At 42.3% G+C, this 26,115-nt stretch overlaps 2 protein-coding genes and 1 long non-coding RNA gene across 4 annotated transcripts in view; 1 reads left to right on the forward strand and 2 right to left on the reverse strand.

Annotated features, from left to right (window-relative positions):
- The first annotated feature begins 9 nt into the window (after nt 1–9).
- On the forward strand, nt 10–15,574 carry ZNF200 (zinc finger protein 200). Its single transcript, XM_045462426.1, has 5 exons — nt 10–147; nt 896–1,226; nt 1,815–1,906; nt 2,254–2,374; nt 14,396–15,574. The coding sequence occupies exons 2-5, from the start codon at nt 980–982 to the stop codon at nt 15,145–15,147; spliced, it is 1,212 nt and encodes a 403-aa protein (XP_045318382.1). The 5' UTR covers nt 10–147; nt 896–979; the 3' UTR covers nt 15,148–15,574.
- Nucleotides 15,427–26,115, reverse strand: part of LOC123589807 — a 13,583-nt gene continuing 2,894 nt past the window's right edge. Inside the window, exons 2-3 of one of the 2 annotated variants that reach the window (XR_006708470.1) lie at nt 16,313–16,555; nt 15,427–15,497 (exon numbers count right to left, since the gene is read on the reverse strand). This is a non-coding gene — a long non-coding RNA (uncharacterized LOC123589807). Of the gene's footprint in view, nt 15,498–16,055; nt 16,556–26,115 lie in introns of those variants that run through there. The other variant, XR_006708469.1, reaches the window with a different exon arrangement.
- LOC123589805 (olfactory receptor 1F1-like) lies at nt 20,973–23,448 on the reverse strand. The gene has a single exon (XM_045462427.1). The coding sequence runs from the start codon at nt 22,968–22,970 to the stop codon at nt 22,017–22,019; it is 954 nt and encodes a 317-aa protein (XP_045318383.1). The 5' UTR covers nt 22,971–23,448; the 3' UTR covers nt 20,973–22,016.

Raw genomic sequence — 26,115 nt, forward strand, 5'->3', positions numbered from 1 at the left:
CTCGCCAATAGTCGCCGGCGGCCTGTGAGGGCACTCCGAAGGGCGAGGGGAGGGCTTGGCCTCTCGCGCCTAGTTTCCCCGTGTCCCTGCGCCTGGGTCTCTGGACTGTCCCCTGCAAGCTCCCAGAGGCGGCACAGCCCCCGAGAGGTGAGGGGCTCCGCGAGGGCGGGAACCAGGCTGACGCGGCCTCTAGGGAGCAGAGCTTGGTCCGTTGCTGGGAGTGCCTGACCGGCTGGGGAGCCGGGAACGTACCTCGGGCAATGCCGCTGGCTGGTCGTTGTGGTAAAGGTGCCCCTTGGCCGGTGGGAGAGGCTCCAGAGTGGGCCTGGCCTGCTGGCCCCTACTGGGATGTCCCTTGCCGCTCTGAACGGGGCTCTCACGGCGGAAAAGAGTCAGCAGGCCATGTATGGACAGCTCTTGGGGCCTTGCGATTGCTCCTTGAGCCATCAACTGCCCCCCCCTCCTCCCTCCCCGAAGGGCATCTGAGGGACCCGGGGTCCTAGGTGCGCATTACGGCTTGATTCAGTGGCCAGGCCAACTTATAAGCAGATGCCCTTGGTGTCGGACCCCAGGTGTCCTGTCTTCTAGCCCATCGCTCTTCCTACCTGCTTGAGTTCACCCGCTTCCCAGGGGAGTTTGCGTCTCCTATTTCTCGGGAGGATGACCCTTGAGGTTTGGACATCGTCCGGCTCTCATTCTCAGATCTTCCTTTCAGGCCAAGCTTGTTAAGAGTGTCCAGTTCAGAGACCTTCCGTTTCAGTTAGGAGTTCCCCCACCCCAGCTTACCTTTCCTTCTGCTTTACATTTCGTGTGGCCTCACTCTCCAGGCCATATACTGGGGTGGAGGCATGCCTACCTGGTTTTGTGGGTAACCCATGGTTTCTCTTGTCTGCAGCTTGGCTATCTGACAGATTTCCTTCAGTAAGAGGGGACTCCTGAAGCTCTGCAAAACGAGTGTGGTGTGTGATTTCAAGGCGCGATGGCTGCAAAAGTGGTTCCAATGCCCCTAAAGCCAAAGCGGTCCTTTATACTGAGAGTTCCTCCGGACTCCAAGCTGGGCCAAGACCTACTTCGAGATGCTACTAGTGGGCCCAAGACCATCCACCAGCTAGTTCTGGAGCACTTCCTCACCTTCTTGCCCAAGCCAAGCGTGGTGCAGCCCAATCAGAAAGTCAAGGAGACTTTGGTTATTATGAAGGATGTGAGCTCAAACTTTCAGAACAGATGTAAGAAATATATGCTGTTTCACTAGAAGAGAAGACAGTGGCATTGGGGTCTGAAATAGGTTTTCATGTTAGTAATGAATTCAGGTTAGGATAGTGGGTATTGAAAAAACGGAGTGGATTTTAATAAGTCAACATCCTGGGGAGAGGGAGTATTTTTTTTTCTCAAGCTGGAGCTTGTGTGTAAAGCCATGGAATAAACTGTGTGTAACTTTCCATAGTGGAGGGGGAGTGTATATCGTTTTACCATAAAGAAATGTGGATGAATTGTTTAATTGACTGCCGTTTATGTGGAATTTTGGAAATTTTGTGCTTGTTATGGGCATCTCCAGACTTTACCCTCCCCTTTACTAGTGAAGAGAATTTAAAAAACCCTTAAGGGAATCATTCTTTTCATAATGAGGAGACCCTAGATACAGGTTCAAGACCCTGTGATTTATGGCTTGAGCTCTTCCCTGGGCTCACAGAAGCTGAAAAAAACCATGAGTTGCCTTCTGAGGGAGTGAGGACAGTGTGGCCTCAAGGTGTGGTTAGGGTTTCCATGTTAGAGTCACTGACATTTCCATTAACTACAGCTTCCTCTTTCCCCAGTGCAACCTCATCCCATAGTGAAGCTTCTACCCAGAGAAGGAATCCAGCAGAAACAGGACACATTGTCTCTGTATCTGAAAACTGAGCCTGAGGTGGGTTCGGTTTTCCCGTTCACTGTTTTGAGTACATCACCTTCTCTGCTCTTACAGCCCTCCCCGCTCAGTCAACCCATATATATGTATTAAAAAAAAAAAAAAAAAAAAAAAGACATACCCTTGTAAGGAGAGTGGGCTTGTTTTCATTGCCTCTTTGGATGTTTCTCTTCTGCTTATCCTTTGGCTCCTGTCTGAGCCTGGGTTTCCTGTCTGCTGCATCTGCGTGGGATTTATAGGTCCCTTTCACCTTCCCTTCCCTGATCCTTGGGTTCCAGCCTATTTTACCAGCAAGGATGTCAAACAACCTCTGTTATTAAGAGGAATGGGGTCTATTGCTCTTTCAGGAACTGGTGGTCTTTGAGGATTTGAATGTATTTCACTCCCAAGAAGAATGTGTGAGCCTAGATGCTACCCAACAACCCACCTCAGAGAAGGAAGACAGTGTTGGGGAGATGATGTTATTGGGTAAGAAATCTTGTGTGTTCATATTGAATGCTATGGAAAAAGCATGTTCTTCTATTTCATCAGACTTTTTACTTATTTTAAAAAAATTTTTTTTTCAACGTTTATTTTTGGGACAGAGAGAGACAGAGCATGAACGGGGGAGGGGCAGAGAGAGAGGGAGACACAGAATCGGAAACAGGCTCCAGGCTCTGAGCCATCAGCCCAGAGCCTGACGCAGGACTCGAACTCACGGACCGCGAGATCGTGACCTGGCTGAAGTCGGACGCTTAACCGACTGTGCCACCCAGGCGCCCCAATTTTTTAAATGTTTATTTTAATTTTGAGAGAGAGAGTGAGCAGGGGAAGGGCAGAGAGCGAGGGAGAAAGAATCCCAAGCAGGCTCCGTGCTGCCAGCAGAGAGCCCGATGTGGAGCTCAAACTCACGAACTGTGAGACCATGATCTGAGCTGAAATCAAGAATCACATGCTTGGGGTGCCTGGGTGGCTCAGTCAGTTAAGCGTCTGACTTCGGCTCAGGTTATGATCTCGCAGTTTGTGGGTTTGAGCCCCACATTGGGCTCTGTGCTGACAGCTCAGAGCCTGGAGCCTGCTTTGGAGTCTGCCTCTCTCTCTGTCTATGAAAAATAAACATTAAAAAAAAATTGGATGCTCAACCGACTGAGCCACCTAGGCATCCTTCATCAGACTTTTTAAAGACCTGATTAACACACCAGCTAACGTACATGTTCACACTCGTTTAATTTTTATTCCATGTGGCAGAGCTTGCACCAGCTGTGGGTGGCCATTTTTTTGTGTATCTTTAGGGCAGCAATGGTGGAGGGGACTTCTCTTGGTAAGCAAGACCTAGAGCTAATGTACTGACATCAAATATTCAAACAGATAAAAAATGCAGCCAGGTTGTTTCTCAATCCATTTTCTGGATCTAGTGCTAATCTCCCAACATGTGTATTTTAAATTGTGTTTTCATTGGGTGCATGAGTCTTTTTTTCCTTGATGTCCAAAGGCTAAGAAGTCTACTAGTGTGAATGAAAATGTATCACACTATTGGTAGAAATGATGTCTAGCACTTAGTACTTGTGTGTTATTATGTACTAGGCACTAGTCTAAGTGCTTTACGTGCATTTATTACCTCATGTATTTCTCACAATGCTGTAGGACATAGGAATTACTACTATTTTAAGATGGTGAAACTAAAGCAGAAAAATGTCAATTGCTAAAGGTCACACAGCAGTAGTTGGCAGAGCAGGGATCTGGACTCAGGGATTCTAACACCAGAGCCTGCAGCCTTAGCCCAGAGTTGTACCACCTTCCTGATGCATTTCTCACAATTGTTTCAGTGAGTTTCCTGTATGGTTGGTGAATGGATCCTTCTTCATTTCTGCTTATTTCCCAGTAATGGTTAAGCAGCATTCGCAAATGAGAATACTGCATACGCACTCATGTGGCAGCAGTTCTCTGAAGCTGTTGAGAGATGATTCAGCCTTTCTCTACAAATACACTGCTACCCAAGAGTGACCAGCCTTCAAAAATCGCTTTGCTGAGCGCCTAATACTTCTTCCTTTGCCTTCAGGGCTGTTTGCTTCTGAGGCTGAAGCAGAGCAGAAAGTGGATTTTGTGAGTTGCCTGGGGTGACAAAAATCCATGGCTGTTGAACTCTAGTTGTCTTATGCTGTATGGTCAGGGTAGTAGTACATAGTGAGCCTGCTTAATTTTCCACAAGTTATTCTATGTAGTATTTTTTGTTAAGCATATATATACATATTTATAATAATAATTATTATTATTATTTAGAGAGAAAAGAAAGCTCACGAGGAGGGGAGAGGCTCAGAGGGGGAGAGAGAATCTTAAGCAGTCTCCATGCTCAGGGCAGAGCCCGACATGGTGTTCAATCCCATTACACTGGGATCATGACCTGAGCTGAGATCAAGAGTCAGACACTTAACTAACTGAGCCACCCAGACACAGACACACACACACGTTTTTTTAAAGTAAATTCTGTGCCCAGAATGGGGCTTGAACTTATGGCCCTGAGATCAAACATCGCATGCTCTACACACTGAGCCAGCCAGGCGCCCCTGTTTTTCTTTGCTTGTTTTTTTTTTAATTCAAGTTAACATATAGTGTAGTATTGGTTTCACAAGTAGAATTTAGTTATTCATCACTTAGACATAATACCAGAGCTCATCCCAGCAAGAGCCCTGCTTAAATGCCCATCACCCATTTAACCCACCTCCCCTTGACCAACCCCGTTTGTTCTCTGTATTTAAGAGTCTCCTAGGATTTGTCTCCCTCTCTGTTTTTATCTTATTTTTCCTTTCCTTCTCCTGTATTCATTTGTTTCTTAAATTCCACACGAGTGAAATCATATGATCTCTGTCTCTGACTTATGTTGCTTAGCATAATACACTCTAGTTTCATCCACGTTATTGCAAATGGCAAGATTTCATTCTTTTTGATCGCTGAGTAATATTCCATTATATATATATTTAATATTCCTATATATGTATTATACTACATCTTCTTTATCCATTCATCAATAGATGGACATTTAGGCTGTTTCAATAATTTGGCTATTGTTGATAACGCTGCTATAAACATCGGGGTGCATGTGCCCCTCCAAATCAGCATTTTTGTATCCTTTGGATAAATACCTAGTAGTGCACTGCTGGGTTGTAGGATAATTCTATTTTTTAACTTTTTTTTTTCCCTAAGTTTACTTATCTATCTTGAGAGAGCAAGAACACACAGGAGGGGCACAGAGAGAATCCAAAGCAGGCCCCGCACTGTTAATGCAGAGCCCAATGCAGGGCTTGAACTCACACACTGCAAGATCATGACCTGAGCCATAATCAAGAGATGGATGCTTAACTGAGCCACCCACACGTCCCTGTTTTTAACTTTTTGAGGGCCCTCCATACTGTTTTCCAGAGTGGCTGCCCCAGTTTGCATTCCCACCAGCAGTGTAAAAGGGTCAATCTTTCTCCACATCCTTGCCAACATCTGTCATTGCCCGAGTTGTTCATTTTAGCCATTCTAACAGGTGTGAGGTGGTATCTCATTGTGGTTTTGATTTGTATTTCCCTGATGATGAGTGATGTTGAGCATTTTTTCAGGTATCTGTTAGCCATCTGGATGTCTTTGGAAAAGTGCCTATTCATGTCTTTTGCCCATTTCTTCACTGGATTATTTGTTTTTTGGGTTTTGAGTTTGATAAGTTCTTTATAGAGTTTGGTTACTAACCCTTAATCGGATATGTCACTTGCAAATATCTTCTCCCATTCTGTCGGTTGCCTTTTAGTTTTATTGATTGTTTCCTTCACTGTACAGAAGGTTTTTATCTTGATGAGGTCCCAATAAGTTCATTTTTGCTTTTGTTTCCCTTGGCTCTGGACACATATCTAGTAAAAAGTTGATGCAGCCAAGGTCAGAGAGGTTGCTGCCTGTTTTCTCCTGTAGGATTTTGATGGTTTCCTGTCTTACCTTTAGGTCTTTCGTCCATTTTGAATTTATTTTTGTGTTTGGTGTAAGAAAGTGGTCGAGTTTTCCCAACACCATTTGCTAAAGAGACTTTTTTCTATTTTGTCAAAGATTAGTTGGCCATATGTTTGTGGGTCTATTTCAGGGTTCTCCATTCTGTTCAATTGATATATGTGTCTGTTTTTGTGCCAGTACCATACTGTCTTGATGTTTATAGCTTTGTCATACAACTTGAAGTCTGGAATTGTGTTGCCTCCAGATTTGGTTTTCTTTTTCAACATTACTTTGGCTACTCGGGGGATTTTCTGGTTCCATACAAATTTTAGGATTGTTCTAGCTCCGTGATGAATGCTGGTGTTATTTTGATAGGGATTGCATTGAATGTGTAGACTGCTTTGGGTAGTATTGACAGTTTAACAATATTTGTCCTTCCAATCCATGAGCATGGAATGCTTTTCCATTTCTTTGTGTCGTCTTCAATTTCTTTCATAAGCTTTCTATAGTTTTTAGTGTAGAGATCTATTACATACTCTTTGCTTAGGTTTACTCCTAGCTATCTTAAGGTTTTTGGTGCAATTGTAAATGCGATTGACTCGATTGCTCTTCCTGATGCTTCATTATTGGTGTAAAGAAGTGCAACAGATTTCTCTACGTTGAGTTTATATCCTGCAGCTTTGCTGAATTTATGTGTCTGTTCTAACAATTTTTTTTGCTGGCATCTTTTGGGTTTCCACATAGAGTATCTTGTTGTCTACGAAGAGTGAACATTTGACTTCTTCCTTGCCAATTTGTATGCCTTTTATTTTTGTTGTTGTCGTCGTCATTGTCTGATTGCTGAGGCTGGGATTTCCAGTACTACGTTGAACAACAGTGGTGAGAATGTACATAGCTGTCATGTTCCTGACCTTAAGGGAAAAGCTATCAGTTTTTTCCCATTGAGGATATTAGACTAATGTTTTCTTATTGTAGGGAAGAACATAAAGAGATCGGATTTATTACACTGACTTTTTCTTCAGTGTTGGGTAAAACTAGCATTTATTTTAGGTGACTGGTTGGTGGGTAGGTTGTCAATTCCAGGAACACTTTGGCCATAGACCTTGAGGCCCTGAGGCCCAATTCTCACCCTTTCCATTCCCCTCCCTTGCCTATACCACAAAGCTGAAGATTTAAACTTAGAATCATTCACTAACATTTAATAAATGCTACTTGCTTTTTCCTTAGGCAGGGTTGAATTCTGGAGTTATCAGTGAGTTAAAATGATACATAGTGCTCCATTCCTGCCCTCCAAAGCTTCCGGTTAAAGAATAAACTAATCTTGGGGCGCCTGGGTGGCGCAGTCGGTTAAGCGTCCGACTTCAGCCAGGTCACGATCTCGCGGTCCGTGAGTTCGAGCCCCGCGTTGGGCTCTGGGCTGATGGCTCAGAGCCTGGAGCCTGTTTCCGATTCTGTGTCTCCCTCTCTCTCTGCCCCTCCCCCGTTCATGCTGTGTCTCTCTCTGTCCCAAAAATAAATAAACGTTGAAAAAAAAAAAAAAATTTAAAAAAATAAAATAAAAAAAAAAAAAAAGAATAAACTAATCTTAAAAGATAAGTCATTCACCTAAAAAGATAAGCAGTATGGGGGCGCCTGAGTGTCTCAGTCAGTTAAGCGTCTGATTCTTGGTTTTGACTCAGGACATGATCTCAGTTTCGTGGGTTTGAGCCTTGCGTTGCGCTCTGTCTGCACTGGCAGCACAGAACCTGCTTGGGATTCTCTCTCCTTCTCTCTCCGCGCCTCCCCACCTCATGCTGTCTCTGTCTCTCTCTCTCTCTAAATAAATAAAGTTTCTGAAAAATTTAAAAAAATTTTTTTTAATGTTTATTTTTTGAGAGAGACATAGAGTATGAGCAGGAAAGGGGCAGAGAGAGAGGGAGACATAGAATCTGAAGTGGGCTCCAGGCTCTGAGCTGTCAGCACAGAGCCCAACATGGGGCTTGAACTTAGAAACCATGAGATCATGACCTGAGCCAAAGTCAAACACTTAACCAACTGAGCCACCCAGGTGCCCCTAAAAAAATTTTTTTAATAAAAAATGATAAGCAGTGTGAAACCATTTTAACTATAAAGAGCTATGAGAAGGTCAAGGCCAGATTTGGAAGTAGGAATAGAGTTTAGAAGAAGATGGATTTGATTTTAGGTGAGATTGAATCCATGATAGGAAATAAAATGAGATTATTTTCTGGGTACTTGAACATTAGAAATTGGAGGTCACATGTAGAGATCTGGGAGTCAGTAACATTTGGTCAGTTTGGAAAGGGAAAAGTGTAATGGAATGAACCTTGTGGGTAAGGAATCACAGGAGTGTCCTTGACCGAGGAGAACAGAATGTGTGTCTCAACTCAAGTGAGCCACATAAAACAACTAAAAATGTAGAAAAAAATTCTTAAACACATTCTCAGTGAGACAGTTCTTATGTTTGTATCTGACGTCTCCTGTGGCAACAGAATATAAACATTTTCAAGATTGTCTACTTACTATGGAAGAAAGAAAGATTCAGTAGATTCCAAAAAGTAGAAATAACACAGTAGGATCTATCACAATGTGATACAACTAGAAGGTAAAAATGAAACTTTGGGGGAAAAAGTCCCTTTCACCTAGAAATTTTAAAACTATTAAGTAACCTTGGATTACAGGGGAAGTGCAAATTAAAGTTACATAACGTTTGGAGACTATACTCTGTGTCAGCATCTACAGTATAACCTAAAGTGGCACTCAGAAGAAAATTTACGCCTGTATAAACACACACATTAAGTTAGAAAAATGAAAGTAGGGGCACCTGGGTAGATCAGAGGGTTGAGCATCCGACTTCGGCTCAGGTCATGATCTCATGGTTCATGGGTTCGAGCCCCGCATTGGGCTCTGTGCTGAACGCTTGCTCAGAGCCTGGAGCCTGCTTTCAGATTCTGTGTTTCCTTCTCTCTCTGCCCCTCCCCCACTCGTGCTCTGTCTCACTCTCTCAAAAAAATAAATAAATGTAAAAAAAAATTAAAAAGAAAGAAATAAAAATTAAGCCTCTGGTTCAAAGTTAGGAAAACAGTACAATGAAGGAAAACAGAAAGAAAGTATTAGTAAATACAAAATTGGAAATCAGTAAGTTAGAAATAGAGGCACTAATACGTAGAAAGATTTAAACAGAAGTAGATAAACCAGTTTCCATAGAGGAAGTTGGAATTGTCAAAAAAAACTAGCCCCCAACCCAGGGAAAGGACCCTCAGTTTCATAGGAAATTCTTACAAAGCTTTAACAATTGCACATTGTAAATGCTACGAAAATTTTCAGAGTGAAAAAAAAGGAAAACTTCCAAATTCTTCTTATGAAACTAGTGTGACAAAGATACTACAATCTGATAAAAAAAACCGTCCTGACCAAGGAAGATTTATTCCAGGATTGCAAAAGCGATTTAATAATAGAAAGCCTATTATATTTTATAGTAAAGGAGACAAATCCTATGATCAATCTCATAGTTACTGAAAAGATATTTGACAAAATACAATGCCTTGTGCCTTCTTCACAAAAACACTGAACAAAACAGTAACTAATGGAAACCTCCCTTATGGGATATGCATCCTTTTGGTCTGGAAAGACCGAAACACTGGAAACACTGGAAGGCATTCCCACTAAAATCAGGACAACAACAAGCCCATTATCACTACTACTGTCTAATACTGTGTTTTAGGTATTGGCCAGAGCAGTTAAATGACAAAGAAATTAAATGTTTAAGAATTTAAGAATCTATTACATATGATATAATTGTGTAACTAGAAAACCTCAGGAAGTGTCTGAAAATTATAAATAATAAAAGCATTCAGTAAGGCAGCGGGATGAAAAATTATTATATGGAAATCATTAACTTTCATATATGCAGTCATTTAGAAATTATAAAAATAGGAACAAACAAGATTAAACACCTAGAAATAAACTGAAGAAACATGCAGAAATTATGAGGAAAACTTCAAAACATTTCTAAATGACAAAGAAGTAGATCTGAATGAATGGGAAGAAATACCATGTTGGCCAGGAAGATTTAACATTAAAAGGTCAGTTCTCCCCAGGTTCATTCATGAAGTGAAGGTAATCCCTTTAATAATGCCAGTAGGATTTTTCCCCCTGGCACTGCACAATCTGATCTCTAATTCAAATGGAAATAAATAAATACAACGACCAGGAAAATTGAAAAGAGCAGCGAAGCAGAGGAGCTCATAAAAGGTGTTGGGACAACCCAGCCATTTGGTGCATCATACTTTGTACCCCAAGAGAAAGACCAACAGATTCACTTAGGAATACAAATGACCCATAAACACATGAAAAGCTGTCCAGCCAAATTCATAATTAGAAATGCAGATTAAACCTTTGCCAATAACCATCTTTTTTCATCCATCAGATTTCTAGAAATCCAATAACAACACACCGGTGGTGAGTGTGTTGAGAAATAAGTATAATACTCGCTGACATGCAGAATGACTCCCTATATATGGCAGTCTAATTACCAGTATTAAAGATGCACTCACTGAGGCGCCTGGATGGCTCAGTTGGCTAAGTGTCGGACTTCGGCTCAGGTGATGATCTCGCGGTTTGTGAGTTCGAGCCCCTTGCGGGCTCTCTGCTGACAGCTCAGAGCCTGGAGCCTGCTTCGGATTCTGTGTCTCTCTCTCTCTGCCCCTCCCCTGCTCGTGCTCTGTTTCTCTCTGTCTCAAAAACAAAACAAAACAAAAAACCAGATGCATTCACCTTTGAAAACAATCCAGGTGTCTCTGGTTGAATATGATGTGTCCACATAGCATACCAAGGTAATCTCTATGCACTGGAATATAATGATCAAAATAAAGCAAGTACCAGACATATACACAGTATACTCCCTTTTATATAAGAAAAGAGGAGAAAGGAAAATATGTCACCTAGATAAACAATGAAAAAATAAAAAGAAACTAATAAAACTGGTATCTGTCTTGGGGGCTAGTAGAATGGATGGGAATAGGGACTGGAGGAAGGCTCCTTAGCGTACACCTTTTCACATTGAGTTTTGTACCATGTAACTGTATTAGCTACTAAATTTTTTTATCATAAAAAATAGTACACTAAAGGAATATAAGATATATTCATTGACACTCAGGAAAATCAGAAAAATCCTATGAGTGTTGATGAATTGTCTTCAAAACAGGTAGCCCTTTACTATAACATGACATTTATGGTCATTCGTCAAACACTGATGGTAATTCTTTAAAAATGAGAATAACGGGTACCTGCGTGGCTTAGTCAGTTACAAGTCCGACTTCAGCTCAGGTCACAATCTCATGGTCATGAGTTCAAACCCCGCATCAGGCTCTCTGCTCTCAGCCCGGAGCCCACTTCGAATCCTCTCTCTCTCTCTCTCTCTCTTTCTCTCTTTCTCTCTCTCTCTGCCCCTTCCCAGCTTGCTCTCTCAAAAATAAACAAACATTAAAAATAAAATTATGAAAATGAAATAAGGAAAACTGCCATCACTATTACTAACTAGATAAGGCAAAAAGATAAGGGGTTAAGAAGAATAAATATTGGAACCAAAATATGGTTTGTATTTAGAAAATCTAAAAGGACCAACAAAAACACTATATTTAATAGTTTTAAAGTAGGTAAATAGGGAATGTATAACAATAGCATTCTTTTTTTTAATTTTTTTTTTAACGTTTATTTATTTTAGAGACAGAGCATGAACGGGGGAGGGTCAGAGAGAGGGAGACACAGAATCTGAAACAGGCTCTAGGCTCTGAGCTGTCAGCACAGAGCCCGACACGGGGCTCAAACTCACGGACCGCGAGATCATGACCTGAGCTGAAGTCGGCCGCTTAACCGACCGAGCCACCCAGGCGCCCCAACAATAGCATTCTTAAATTAACAAAATGGGGGCGCCTGGGTGACTCAGTCGGTTAAGCATCCAACTTCAGCTTAGGTCATGATCTCATAGTTCATGGGTTCGAGCCCCTCATCAGGCTCCGCACTGATAGTGCAGAGCCTGCTTGGGATTCTCTCTGACCCTCATGCTTTTTCACTCTGTCAAAATAAATAAATTTTTTAAAAAATTAACACGGGCACCTGGGTGTCTCAGTCAGTTAAGCATCCAACTTCATCTCAGGTCATGATCTCACAGTTCGCGGGTTTGAGCCCCTCATCGGGCTCAAAGCCTGGAGCCTGCTTCGTATTCTGTATCCTCCCCCACTCTGCCCCTCCCCACTCATGTTCTGTCTGTCTCTCTCAAAAATAAACATTAAAAAAAAATTTATTAAAAAATTAACAAAATGATGGAAGCTGTCGTTCAGAATGGCTATAAAATAGGAGTGAACCACAGATGTTTCATTGGTAAATATAAAAGATTCTTTTTTTTTTTTTTACGTTTCCTTATTTTTAACAGAGACAGAGTGCAAGATCATGACCTGGGCCGAAGTCGGATGCTTAACCGACTAGGCTACCCAGGTGCCCCTATAAAAGATTCTTAAATATCGGACAGACACAGATGTAAATGGGAAAACAAATCGTGTAAAGATATTGGTGCTCTCCAAATTTATTTACACTGTAGGTAACAGAGTCAAAATTTTCAATAGGATATTCTGGCTGGTTTTACCAATATTAGACATGTTACAAACAGTAACATACAGTGTGATACTAAACTCCAAATGTATTAAAAATTAACTGTAGGGACGCCTGGGTGGCTCAGTCGAATAAGTGTCCAACTCTTGGTTTTGACTCAGGTCATGATCTCACAGTTTGTGACTTCAGGCCCCACATATGGCTCCACACTGTCGATGCTTGGGATTCTTTCTCCCTCCCTCACTCTCTGCCCCTCCCCTGCTCATGCCCTCTCTCTCAAAATTAATAAATAAACTTAAAAAAAAGAGTTAACTGTAAAAGTAAGTCATAAAGGAATGGCTAGAGAATAGAACGTTTATCTGATTTTGAAAGACTGATACTTTTTGATGGTTTTAAGCCGTGGAGTTACAGAGGTAGGCTTCAGTTAAATATTTACATTAGTAGTGACTGCCTACACAGAGATTAAGATTTGCAAAATGTAAAATTTATTTAAATTTATGAGTCTCTCAGCCCAATAAATTAGTGGTTTGTAGTAACAAAGTGCAAAATAAAGCTACGAGAAACCATTTTATACCTCTTAAATGCTGACAAGATTAGGTAAAATTGATACCCATATCTTGATGCTTGTGCTGAAATTGGTACAGCTTCTTTTGAAAGAAATATGGCAGTCAGTGTCAAGGACTGTGATAAAAATTGCCATATGCTTTGACTCAGCATTTCATTACCTAAGGGAATAAATGAAAAAGAAAACGTCTGTTAGTGTGAAACTACTAATCCAGCAAAGATTCATATCACAGATCTGTGGTTAGCTGTCTGTCTAAGAGGTTGACTTAGCCCTTTAATATCCGTAAGTTGCCCAGAGTTTAGGGGGTCCCTTGTTGCTCTACCTTTTCACAGCATACTTTTCTTTTTTTAATTTGTTACTTAATCTTTGTATGTTACTTTACACAGACTTCTTTCGGAGGTAATAAATTCAGAAAACCCTACAGATCAAAAGTGTACGCCTCACAGTTTCACAAAATGTACACGTCTGTCTGACCATCACTCAGACCGTTCCTGGCATCCAAGAAGTCCCTTTTGTGCCCACTGCCCAGTTACTACTCCCCTTTCTCTCCCAAAAAGACCACGATGGGTTTCTACCATAGTTTAATCATTTGTAATCACCCTAATGCCCAAATAATCATCTACTGAGTGAACGTGATAGGCCTTCATTATTTTTGGTCATTTGAATTATTCCCACTTTTTCCCTATTATATAGGATATTACGGTATTATCTAATTCCATACTATTGTAATGCTTAACGTAGTGAAAACCTAGAAGTAACTCATCGTACCTTTCACTTACTAGCCTCCTAAAGAATGGGATGGTGTACCTTGAGTATTGATGTCTTTCATCCCCTGGTCCTTAGCTCACTGTTCTACACAGAATATAAGATCAATATGAACTTCTTGAGGAATTAGTGCTTACTCAGAAAGCAAACCTATAAAATCTTTCAGTGCAGTCCCCCTCATTTCATTAAAAAAAAAAAAAAAAAGAAGAGGGTTACTGGGTGGCTCAGTCAGTTGAGCGTCCGACTCTTGATTTCTGCTCAAGTCATGATCCCAGGGTCATGGAATCGAGCCCTACATCAAGCTGCGCACTGAGCATGGAGCCTACTTGGGATTCTCTCTCCCCCCCGCCCCCTTTGTCCTTCCCCCACTTGAGTGCTCTCTCTCTCAAAAAAAAAAAAAAAAAAAAAGGACTGTGTGCTTGCAATGCATTGCATAGAAAGATTTATCAGTCATATATTCCATCCACGGAGTGGAAAAGGAGTGTTGGTAACAATTATCTGCTAGTCCTCAGATTTCTGATACTCAAGATTATTGTTTGATGAGAAATCCAACTTGCTTTTTTCCTGCGGTATCATATCCCTCAAAAGTTATTCAATTCTCTTTGTTTCCACAGACAGTGACATTAATCCTGAGAGTGACGATCTTCAGAAGGAACCTGGAGAGAGTGAAGATCATAGAGAAAAGACTTCAGATTGTGACGAAGCGGACTGTTCTTTGGTCTCTGAGCAATCTCCGTATTGCCATAAAGACAGACTAAGTACATCCACTCCAAAACAAAGGAAAGTGAGAAATCTTCTAGTTACTATTGAAAATGATAGTCCACTAGAGGAACTCTCAAAGTATGTGGATATCAACGTGGTTGCACTTACCCGAAATCGGAGAACGAGAAGATGGTACACTTGTCCGTTGTGTGGGAAACAGTTTAATGAAAGTTCTTACCTTATATCCCACCAGAGGACTCACACTGGTGAAAAACCCTATGACTGCAGTCACTGTGGGAAAAGCTTCAATCATAAAACAAACCTTAATAAACATGAGCGAATCCATACAGGAGAGAAACCTTATTCATGTTCTCAGTGTGGGAAAAACTTTCGTCAGAACTCTCATCGGAGTCGCCATGAAGGAATCCATATAAGGGAGAAAATATTTAAGTGTCCAGAATGTGGGAAAACCTTCCCAGAGAATAAAGACTTTGTGCTTCATCTGCAGAGTCATGAGGCTGAGAGGCCGTATAGTTGCAAAAAATGTGGGAGAAGATTTGGTCGGCTTTCCAACTGTACCCGGCATGAAAAAACCCACTCAGCATGTAAGACACGAAAGCAGAAATGGGATCAGGAAAGGTCTGATGGTCCTGCCTTGACCTGAAATGTTTAATAGGGAATTCTAAATTCCCAGGCTTCTGAAAAGATGCAGATATGTGAAAACCTCATTATAGTCAAAATTGGGAAAATACCCATCTTGGCTGAAACCTCAAAGTTTTAGAAAATTTCACAGGGAAGAAGACATTCTCAAGGGCTATACCTCAGTCAGCATCCACATTTTCTGGATTAAGGAGCTCTCTTTTGTGAACTTCTACAACCATGTACAGGCCACAGATCCCTTTTCCCCAAAAGGCTTTGAATAGGAGTCTGGAGGCCACTTACCTGCAAGGTGAACAGAGTGTGGCTCATGTGTACGGAAAGTGTATCCATTTTCCCCCCACACAGGAATTCACACTTGTGAAAAAAATAATAATAATAATAATGATGATGCAAAAGTCCTTATCTGGAACTGTGTTCCCCTGCGAGAACCAAACTACTGATTTATTAAGCCAAGAGCTTCTATTAGCAGTTCACATAACCTTCTAAGAATACCCTGTTGAAGCTTGAGTGTTGAAAGGGATTGTTTACTTTGGAATATAGGAAAATAACAGCAAGTGAATGTCAAAGACTTACTCTGTCATTTGTATGTGATCTAAACTAACCATCGATGTCAGTAACATTTGCATTTTGCAGTGAAAAGTGACTTTTACAGGAATACTTTTCACAACATACTTTTATTTTTTTTTTTATTTTTTTTATTTTTTTTTTTTTCAACGTTTATTTATTTTTGGGACAGAGAGAGACAGAGCATGAACGGGGGAGGGGCAGAGAGAGGGAGACACAGAATCGGAAGCAGGCTCCAGGCTCTGAGCCATCAGCCCAGAGCCTGATGCGGGGCTCGAACTCACGGACCGCGAGATCGTGACCTGGCTGAAGTCGGACGCTTAACCGACTGCGCCACCCAGGCGCCCCCACAACATACTTTTAAAGTGTCTGTTGTTCTTACTGCATTTTTTGTCCAGCTCTTCGTCGCTCAGATAGCACTCATGCCTTTCCATTGCCAAAAGAAGTTTGGATCCCTCAGGCCCAGCCACCCAGCCCTACTACTGGTAAAGCTCTTCAGAATCTTGTCCCTCTGCTGAGCCCAGAAGAAGGCCTGCTAGGAAGGAAACCCAAGTGCTGGAAGAGGAAGACGTCGGCTTGCACACATGACTGGCCAGTAACCTTACCATGCGCTCACTTCGCCTCCAAGCTGTCTTCAGACCCTTGGCAATGGGTGGTCACTACCTCACAAGCAAAGTGTTTTATTTTTAACAGTTGTCTCCAGTGGCTAGTTCACATTGCCCCTCGAGAGGCAGGATTCCAGAGTCTTCATTGTAGTGGATGTTTGTTCTCTTTGGCCTCCTGATACCCAGACTTTCCTGACGTGTCCACCCAGAGGCCAGGCCAGCGGTGCCTTCACGGGACCGATCCTGTGGTGTGTTATTTTAAAGATTCTTGATCAGCTTTGCTTTATTTTAGGTTTCCTGGAAGTTTACATTGGTATTTTGATTGAAATAGGTTAATCCTATAAACTATTTGGGAAAACTTGTTAGCTTTACAAATTTTGTTTCCCATGCCTTTATTAAAGTATTGTATTCCTGAGTAAATGTTTCTAATTTTCTTAACGTAAGTTGTATACGACTTTGTTATTGCAAATAGTTTTTTTTTCCATTGTATTTTTCTAGTTGGCTCTTGCTTTTACATAGGAAAGTTATTTTTAATTGTATATTTGTGAAACTAGCCACTTCATCGAATGTTAATTTTCAGTAATTTCTCAGTTCTGTTACAATCTGTGGTTCAAAATTATACCATCTTCAAATAATAGTTTTGTTTCTCTCTGCCTATTGCTCTTTTTTGTTATTTTGTTGTTGTTGTTGTTGTTGTTGTTGTTTTTAATGTTTATTTACTTCTGAGAGAGACAGCGTGAGCCAAGCAGGGGAGGGGCAGAGAGAGAGGGAGACACAGAATCCAAAGCAGGCTCCAGGCTCTCAGGTGTCAGCACAGAGCCTGATGCAGGGCCTGAACCCACAAATCCCAAGATCATGACCTGAGCCAAAGTTGGACACTTAATTGGCTGAGCCACCCAGGCGCCCCTTTTCCAATTATTTTTTAAACCTGTAGTTCTAAGTTTTGTTTTGGTTCAAAGCATACTAAAAATGAAAGACATCTGATGATACAATTCAGTCCTGAGTCCTAATTCAGACACTTAAAGGCCACACACACAAAAAACTGTCCTTTATTGATTTTGTATTTCAAGCCTACAGTACCCTTTAAAAACCAGGGACAAAACTGGATGCCAGCAACGTTCTTATTCCTCAGGAAGACCGGCTGGGGTCTTCCTGGTTATCACACCTAGAAAACAAAGCCTAAGTGGCTGCTGGGCAGTAACCGGAGAGGGTGGGGTCTATGGGGCGAGACTGTCCCCATAGGGACACAAGGATGCAAGGGTCAGGCCACACAGTACTCAAGGCCGGTGGGTGTGTGATACTCCCATGACGCAAACCCCTCCCCCCGGGAGCTGCTCTCTGCCGTGGGCTGTGGTGTAGGTGAGGGCCCAGCAGTCAAAGTCCTTGTCACCTCCTGTCCCCAGAGGATGGGGCCTGGGCCGCCTGACTTCCCTACACCTACTCCCTGGACCCTGGAGGGTCTGGAGCAGAATGCTCCTCACCCCTGCTCTGGAGCTCAGAGGCAGGATGCCCAGGTCCACACCCCCGAACAGGAGAACACTAGGAAGCCGTTGGACGACTAAGTGCTCGATAAGGAGCTGACAATTAGTGCATGAAAATCAGTAAACACTCAACAACAAATGGTTTTCCAATAGAGCAGCAAGGGCCAGTTAGCACATCTGAAGGCCTAAGGTACCCGGGTGGCTCAGTCAGTTGGGTGTCTGACCTAGTATCAGCTCAGTGGGTTTGTGAAATCGGGCTCCTCGAAGTGACAGTGTAGAGCCTGCCTGGGATATTCTTATTCCCTCCCTCCCTCCCTCTCCCTCTCTCTCCCCTTGCTGCCTCACGTGCACAAGTTCTCTCTAAATAAATAAATAAACTTAAAAAATCTGAAGGCCCAGATATCCAGTTAGAATAGCAACTTCAACTTGAAGGCATGCATCCCCTAAAGACATAACACAAGGACCAGGGGTTGTAAAGGGAAGCAACGCACCCATGGAGTTTCTTGGGATGGAGGATGGGGAGAGGGGGTCAGAAATTCAATAAAACTAAAAAAAAACATATACAGCTCCAGAATGACAAGTGCTAGGAAGGGAAGAATTCTAGAAGGGTGTTATAAGTGGATTTTCCAGGCAGGACCCTGGGGAAGTGGCCTTTAAACTGAGACCAGAAGGATGAGATAGGGGGAGGAAGTGGGCAGCAAGGGAACATTCCAGTAAGACATGAACAGATAACTGACTGGCTACAAGAAGGTAAACTTGAATGGTAAACTTGAATGGCTACAAGAAGTCTGAAAGAATGTTCAGGCTTACCAGTAATCTAAGAATGGTAAATTGAAAGAACAAGGTGTCAGGTGTATTAAATGAGCAGGCTGTGTGTATGTGAGTACATAAATGTTTGGCTTGGCAAAAGAGGAATAATGGTATCCATCTATTGGGACAATCTTAAAAAAATATATTACTATTAGTCCCATCAATTACGTTCTCAATACAAGCAAAAATACAACATTGTAATACTGAAAATTAAAAACAGCCCAAATGAATAAAAATGTAGAATATTAGATAGCTAATAAAAAAACGAATGCTTTTCATAAAAAAAAAAAAAAATTAATGTTTATTTATTTTTGAGAGAGATAGACCCTGAATGGGAGAGTGGCAGAAAGGGAGACACAGAACTTGGAGCAGGCTCCAGGTTCTAAGCTGTCAGCATAGACCCTGACGCAGGGCTCAAACTCCAGAACTGTGAGCTCATGACCTGAACCGAAATTGGACGCTTAACCGACTGAGCCACCCAGGTGCCCTGCCCCCAGTGCTTTTCATTTATTTTTGTTGATAGGGTGGGTCTTGTCCTCTCTTTCCATTCTCTCAAGCCCACACTGGTTTCACCTTCAATTCCAACACTTCCCTGAACATTTATAGAATATTTCATCCAAGAGCAGCAGAACACACATTCTTCTCAAGTGCACGAGAAACATCACCAAGACGGACCGCATATGGGCCATGAAACACACCTTAGCAAATTTTAAAAAATAGAAATCATACAGAGTGTGCTCTCCGATCACAGTGAAACTTAACTAGAAATTAATAACAGAAAAGATAACTGGAAAATACCAAAATACATGTGGAAATTTAACAACACCCTTGTAAATAACAAATGGTTATTTAAATCTCAAGAAATGTAAAAATATTTTTGAACTAAATGAAAATGGACATACAACTTACCAAAACTTGTGGGATGCAGTGAAAGCCATGCTTAGTGGAAGATTTATAGCCCTGGATGCATATATTAGGAAAGAAAGACCTAAAATCAATCATCTAAGTTTCTACCCTGACATCTACAAAAGAAGAGAAAATTAAATCCAAAGTGAACAGAAGAAAACCCAAATAAAAATTAGAACAGAAATCAACGAAATTAAAAACAGGAAGCCAATAGAGAAAACTAACAAACGAAATCAAAAGCTGGTTCTTTGAAAAGATCCATGCATTTGATAAACCCTTAGCTAAGCTAACCAGCAAAAGGAGAGAAGGCACAAATACTACTGTGAGAAATGAGAAAGAGGTCATCGCTGTGGATCCTTTGGACATGAAAAGGGCACTAAAGGAATATCACTGTGAAAATTGATAAAAGGAAACTTCACTTTGAACGGAGTAGGGAGGCTTAACCTCCCCACTGTGTGAGAATGACAAGCTCTCACAAGCTGCCGTTGGCCATCAACCGTAGACCCAACAGGAAGACAGGCCTCATGAGTAGATACTACCGCCTACCGCAGCAGGAGAAAGAAAGGTTTTGTCCTTGCCTAGAAAGAACCAAGCCAGTGACAATCACAACTCAGCCAATAAGGAAGCACGACACTTCAGAACGCCATTTACTCCAATGGACTTTTTGCTTATGACGGCCCCTCCCAACTCCCCATCTTTCTCTATACAAGAGCAGTCCTCTTTGTCTTCTGGGAATGCCTGTGGTTTTGTCATTGCATGCTCGTCACTAATTGCAATTCTCTCCTAGTTCCAGATAAACCCATTTTTGCTGGTAAGATAACTGACAGTTTTATGTTTAAAGTCAACCATATGAACTACTCTATGCCTATAAATTTTATTTCTAGGCAAGGACAAAAAGGATAAAAGGATGAAACAGGAATAAATAAAAATTATAAACATATATGCATCTAACTACAGGCCACCAAAATACATGAAACAAAAGCTGGGGGATTCCTTCAAAATTTCAAGGAACAGGTACTTTCCATCTTATTATGAAGAATTCCTGGATAGGTAGACTAAAAATTGAAAATGTTACCATATATTCCATTTGGCAAACATATGGAGACGCAAATATGTAAACATAAAAATCACATGATAAACTCAGAAATACCCCCTGATTCTGAGTTCTGTCAGTGTTTATGCAAGATGTCATTTTGCCTCTCTCTCTGAAATGAAAGGAAACTACCCTATTTTCCTCTTCGTTCCTCAAAATCCAGAGCATCCTTTTCAGTGATGTTTTGACCAGTTTCAATATTGGTCAGGTTATGTTCTGCAATCACTTTCAAAATAAATTGAGTTATAATTTTTTAGTAAACTTCCCTTACGTTTTATTTTAGAAACAGAATTACTAGTCAGCATATTTTGCTAGAACAACTTGATGGAAATATATCAGTATAGCAAAATAAAATTGTGGAGACTATACAGCAATTTCGAAAAGCTTTATTATAAAATTATAGTGGGAAATCAGGATACAAATTAGTAACTATGTAAAATATCTCAGCGCATTGACATAAACTGAAGGCAGTGTGGAAAAAAAGATGCAGTTCATTGACACAGTGGAGATTTTCGAAGGTATTCTTGTGTATCTCACACTTATTCCTGCTGTAATGCTGTGTGACCCAGAAAGCTCAGATAAGAAAATAATAATTAGCTTGAATTCGTGGCAGAATTAGGGCTTCTTGGAGCCCTAAATGAACCCTTCCCTTTCCTACCCCCACCGGTCTGAGCTTCCCATAAGATGTACTCTTATCTCTGCGTCTCTGTTGTGAGAAAGACAAACCAATCCTGACACCCAGGAGATGGCCTGGCACTTACAGATAGATGCCATGTTCTCAGGATGAACACAACCACAGTACCACACAGGGCCGCTCTGTGACCATCATGGAGCAAGACAAAGAGAGACCACTCTGTAATCATGTCTGAACACTGTCCAAGCCACAAAAATGATCAAACTCCCCCTATGTTGGCTGATACGAATTAATGCTACTTCTCTGCCAATCAGTCTTGCCTTAGTCTAGTCTTCCCTCCTAGATAAAATATTTTAAGATACTCCATCAGAATCATCCCTACTATGTGACAGTGTGAAATCCAGAGCACAGACCCATTTCCTCAAATCCTCACTAAATTCACCTCAGACAACAAGCCTTTTGTAAATCCTGTCTAACACCTTCCTGCTCAGATGCCTCACAACTCCCGATGGTATGTATTCTCCCCTCTGAGCCTAATAAACCACACTCATTCAACAAGACATATGTCGCTAGTGGGTTTTGGCTGCAGGGCACTAACAGGTGGAGTAAGTTATTTGGTAAAAGGATCTTGCTTTCCATCTTTAGCTGAAGAGGCTGTATCAAATCTGGTCTCCCAAGAGAGACACTAGATGATTCTCTCACACATGACAAATGCTGAGCTTTGCACAATAGAAAAGGCAAATATGGTCTTCTTAGAAACTAGTTCCCTGCCTGATTTTCTTAGCCCATTTGATTACCAGGTAGAAAAATATTCAGAGCAACCACTTTTCCAAGAGCCCCTTTTATGTCCTTGTTCCTCAGGCTGTAGATGAAGGGGTTCAGCATGGGAGTCACCACCGTGAACATCACAGCAGATGCTATATCTGCCTCAGCTGAGTGTGAGGCTAAAGGGTTGAAATACACAGCAATGATGGTGCCATAGAAGAGGGAAACCACGGCCAGGTGCGAGCCACAGGTGGAGAAGGCTTTCCATCTTCCCTTCGTGGATGGGACTCTCAGGACAGCGCAGGTAATATGGACATACGAAGCCAGGATGCAAATAAATGGAGAGATCATGATCAACCCTGCTTCGATAAGAACCATCATCTCATTGAGATGGGTGTCAGAGCAGGACAGTTTCAGGAGGGGAGTCACATCACAGAAGAAGTGGGGGATGGCATTGTCTGCACAGAACGACAGTCGAGCCATCAGCAGGGTATGCAGTAGGACATCCAGGTTGGCAATGACCCATGACCCAGCAACCAGCAGGGCACAGAGCTGGTGGGTCATCTTTGTCGAGTAGTGTAAGGGGTGGCATATGGCAACAAAGCGGTCATAGGCCATCACAGCCAGGAGGAAATTGTCCATGTCCACGAACATGAACACAAAATACATCTGTGTGAGACACCCAGAGAAAGAGATGGCCTGAGTCCCAAGGATGTGGTTGGCCAGCATCTTGGGGACGGTGGTCGTGGAGAAGCAGATGTCCACAAAGGACAGGTGGCTGAGGAGGAAGTACATGGGGATGTGCAGGCGGGGGTCCACGCTGATGGCCAGGAGGATGAGCAGGTTTCCCAGGACCGTGGCCAGGTACATGCTCAGGAAGAGCGCAAAGAGGGCCTGCTGCTGCTGGGGCTGCCTGGAGAGCCCGAGGAGGAGGAACTCGGAGACACTCGACTGGTTTGCTCCTCTCATGGGGCTGGACTCAGATGCAGAGAAGAGAGGCAGAGCTCAGAAACCTAGAAGTTCTGGGTTTGGACACATCAATCTAAGCTCCATCCAGCCACATGGTCACGTTAACAAAACCTGCATTAGAATTGCTCAGTCGGGATCCACCCCTGGTCTCTACACCCTGAGCTTCCAACTCCCAGTACTAGATGATGCCAGTCCCATTGCACTAATCTTTAAAATTGTATCAAATATAAAAACAACAAACAGGCACAAACACAGCCCTTCTCTGCCATTATGTAATGTTTCTCCTAACATTGCCAGACTTTCTCCCACTTCTTAGCAGCTCACAAAGATAAGTGAAACAGTTGATTATTACTGGGTTTATCTCAAGCTCCAGCTGATGGATTCAGGACTCTTTCTATTACTCCTTGGATCTGTTTTTGTGGGTTTTTTTTTAAGTTTATTTATTTCAAGAGAGACAGAGAGAGCAAGTGGGAGAGAAGCAGAGAGAGAGAGGGAATGAGGGAATCCCAAGTAGGCTCTGCATTGTCAGTGCAGTGCCCGATGCAGGGCTAGAACTCACAAAACGTGAGATCATGACCTGAGCCAAAACCAAGAATCAGATGCTTAACCTACTAAGTCACCCAGGCACCCCATTGGATCTGGAAGGTTTGATAAAGAAAGCTCTTCGCATTAGTGGAAAAAATACACACACACATACACACGTATATATGTACATGTATATATAATCTGTTATAATCCTACCTGGAAGAAGTTTGTACTGTTGTTATCAAGGATTCTTTACCTTTGAGGAACCAACCAATGCTCCTCTTTAATACAAGGATTGGAAAGTAGTGGAAATATTGGTAGATCCCGAGCAAGTGAGAAGCGGAGGTTCACAGTCTGAGACCTCTGTGTAGAGAAGGATGTTGGGGAGGATCTAGAAACAGGTATTTACAGTGGCTTCCATGGCCATTGGGACCAGATTCCCTGAGAGCCTCGTTAGAGACAAGCAGAAATTAATTGTCCCACCTATTTCCTGGTCCCTGTGGACCCAACAGTGATGACAAAGTATAAGGATTTAACCCCTGGGTCAGAACTTGGAGACAAAAAATCTGGGCAGAGATAAGTCTCAGAGAAAATTCCCTGAGACCTCAAATTGCATCACCTTGCTAATCTGGGCTTATGTCTGTGGATGTGAAAATCTTATTGTTAAAAGATTTTTCTTATTTTCTAGGTCAGAAACTAGGGTTATTGCAGTGTTACCTGAGTGAACCCCTTTTTTTCTTTCATATCTGGTCACTTACAGATAGGGATGCTGGGAAGGGGTTCAGGGTGGCATTACGGAGTTGTACTAAATCCTTAAAAGCATTTGGTGTAAAGGATAACCTGTTTGTAATTGGGGGGTGGGGTGGGTAACAGATCTATCAGAGATGGCATAGCACACCATGACTGAGAAACCCCAGGCTCCTGGAGGAGATTTTTTCACAATGTCTTCCCAGCTCACAACGGATCACCCTTTTCTGAAAATGGTCCCCTAATCCAAGCATCACAGGGGTGTGGAATCCAGCAGCCCAACACCTCCTGTCCAGTGATGATCCGTGACTGGATTAGGGAACCTGGAACTGAGGCTGAGGACTTGTGGGTAATTCTCAGTTTTTCCTTCTTTTTCCTTTTCTCTTTTCTCTCCTTCCTTCCCTCTGTCCCTCCCTCCATCCCTTCCTCCTTTCTTCCCTTCCTTTACTTTCTTTTTCTCTCTGCCCCCTCTCCTTCTTCTTTCCTCCCCCCCCCGCCTTTCTTTCTTCCAGAAGTAGCTAAGGGAAGGAGGACTTGGCCTAAATATGTAAATCTAGAAGCTTGCAACTCTTTCCTGACTGCCTCACAGATGCAGAAGCAAAGTCTATAGAGAAGGGCAAAGAATGCAAACACAGACAAAAGTAGAGATGAGCCGGAGAGATGGCTATCCAGATCAGAGTTCAAGACCTTTTCTGATGATTGGCTACATCGTAGCCTCACTCACAGTTCTTGGTTGCGAATGACAAAAATCAAGTCTTACTGAGGTAATCCGAAAAGGATTTCTTGAATGGTTACCCTTCAAAAACACCGAGCAGGTGGAGAACCAGGCTCAGAAGGTCACACACCAACTATAATGGCCCAAATCACACCACAGAACTGGTTTGATTAGCACAGGTGTTTCTGCTGACGCCAAGCCCAAATGTTACAGTTCACGGCTCTGACACAGCTATCACTGGACATGGGATGCCACCAGCAGCACTTGGGAATCCACTTCCGGCAACGACTGCCACTGCTGGAAAAGGTCCTCCTGGTCTCCCCTTCTTCCTGTCAGAGGCAGAGTCAGGATACCTGATGGGTAGTCATATGCCCACATCTTAGCTGCAAGAGCAGCTGGGAAATAAATTATTCAGGGTGTCCTGTTACGTAGGAAGAAGCTGGCTTTTTCTCAACCAGAATTATGAAGTGAGAAATTACCTAAGCTTGAGAAATGTCACAGAAGTTGGGAAGCCAAAAAGCATGATAAATGCCCTCGAGAATCCACCCCTCCAGTTACACACAACATTAACACATAGCCCTCTTACCAATTTATGCTTCAGTAGAAGAGAAACTATCTGGCCTAAACATAATGCAACTATACTGCTCACAGTATGGAAACAACTCAAGCCCATCAGTTACCGTATCCAGGCCCATAACGGGATCTCTGCTACTCCAATCATGTTCCCAGCGTGACATTCTATTACTTCGGAATCAAACTTGAAGGCTAACCAGTAACTACATATGCTATGTGTACGTAAAAGAGAGGAACGAAGGCAGAGAAAAGAAGAAGAAAGCTAGCTGGCAAAAATACATAGACGAAAACACAACACGGGAAGGAAGAAAATATGACTGGAAGTTGTAGTGTTCATTTCCACAGGTAGCCATGAATCCTTAGTTGATATTAGTAATTTTCCTTATCCACAATTTAAGTCACGTTCCCTTTGTCTTTAGCCAGCATCTTGGCTGTTCAAGTTTCTAAAATCTGATATAGTAAAAAATTATAATAATAAATAATATTAAAAATAAAAATAGGGGCGCCTGGGTGGCGCAGTCGGTTAAGCGTCTGACTTCAGCCAGGTCACGATCTCGCGGTCCGTGAGTTCGAGCCCCGCGTCGG

Source organism: Leopardus geoffroyi, chromosome E3 (genome assembly GCF_018350155.1).
Source record: "Leopardus geoffroyi isolate Oge1 chromosome E3, O.geoffroyi_Oge1_pat1.0, whole genome shotgun sequence".
Classification (NCBI taxonomy): Eukaryota; Metazoa; Chordata; class Mammalia; order Carnivora; family Felidae; genus Leopardus; species Leopardus geoffroyi.

Coding starts and splice junctions, on each gene's coding strand:
- ZNF200 (XM_045462426.1), top strand. CDS start 980: ATGGCTGCAAAAGTGGTTCCAATGCCCCTAAAGCCAAAGCGGTCCTTT. Junction 1,227..1,814: donor CTCAAACTTTCAGAACAGAT/GTAAGAAATATA, acceptor CTCTTTCCCCAG/TGCAACCTCATCCCATAGTG. Junction 1,907..2,253: donor ATCTGAAAACTGAGCCTGAG/GTGGGTTCGGTT, acceptor TTGCTCTTTCAG/GAACTGGTGGTCTTTGAGGA.
- LOC123589805 (XM_045462427.1), bottom strand. CDS start 22,970: ATGAGAGGAGCAAACCAGTCGAGTGTCTCCGAGTTCCTCCTCCTCGGG.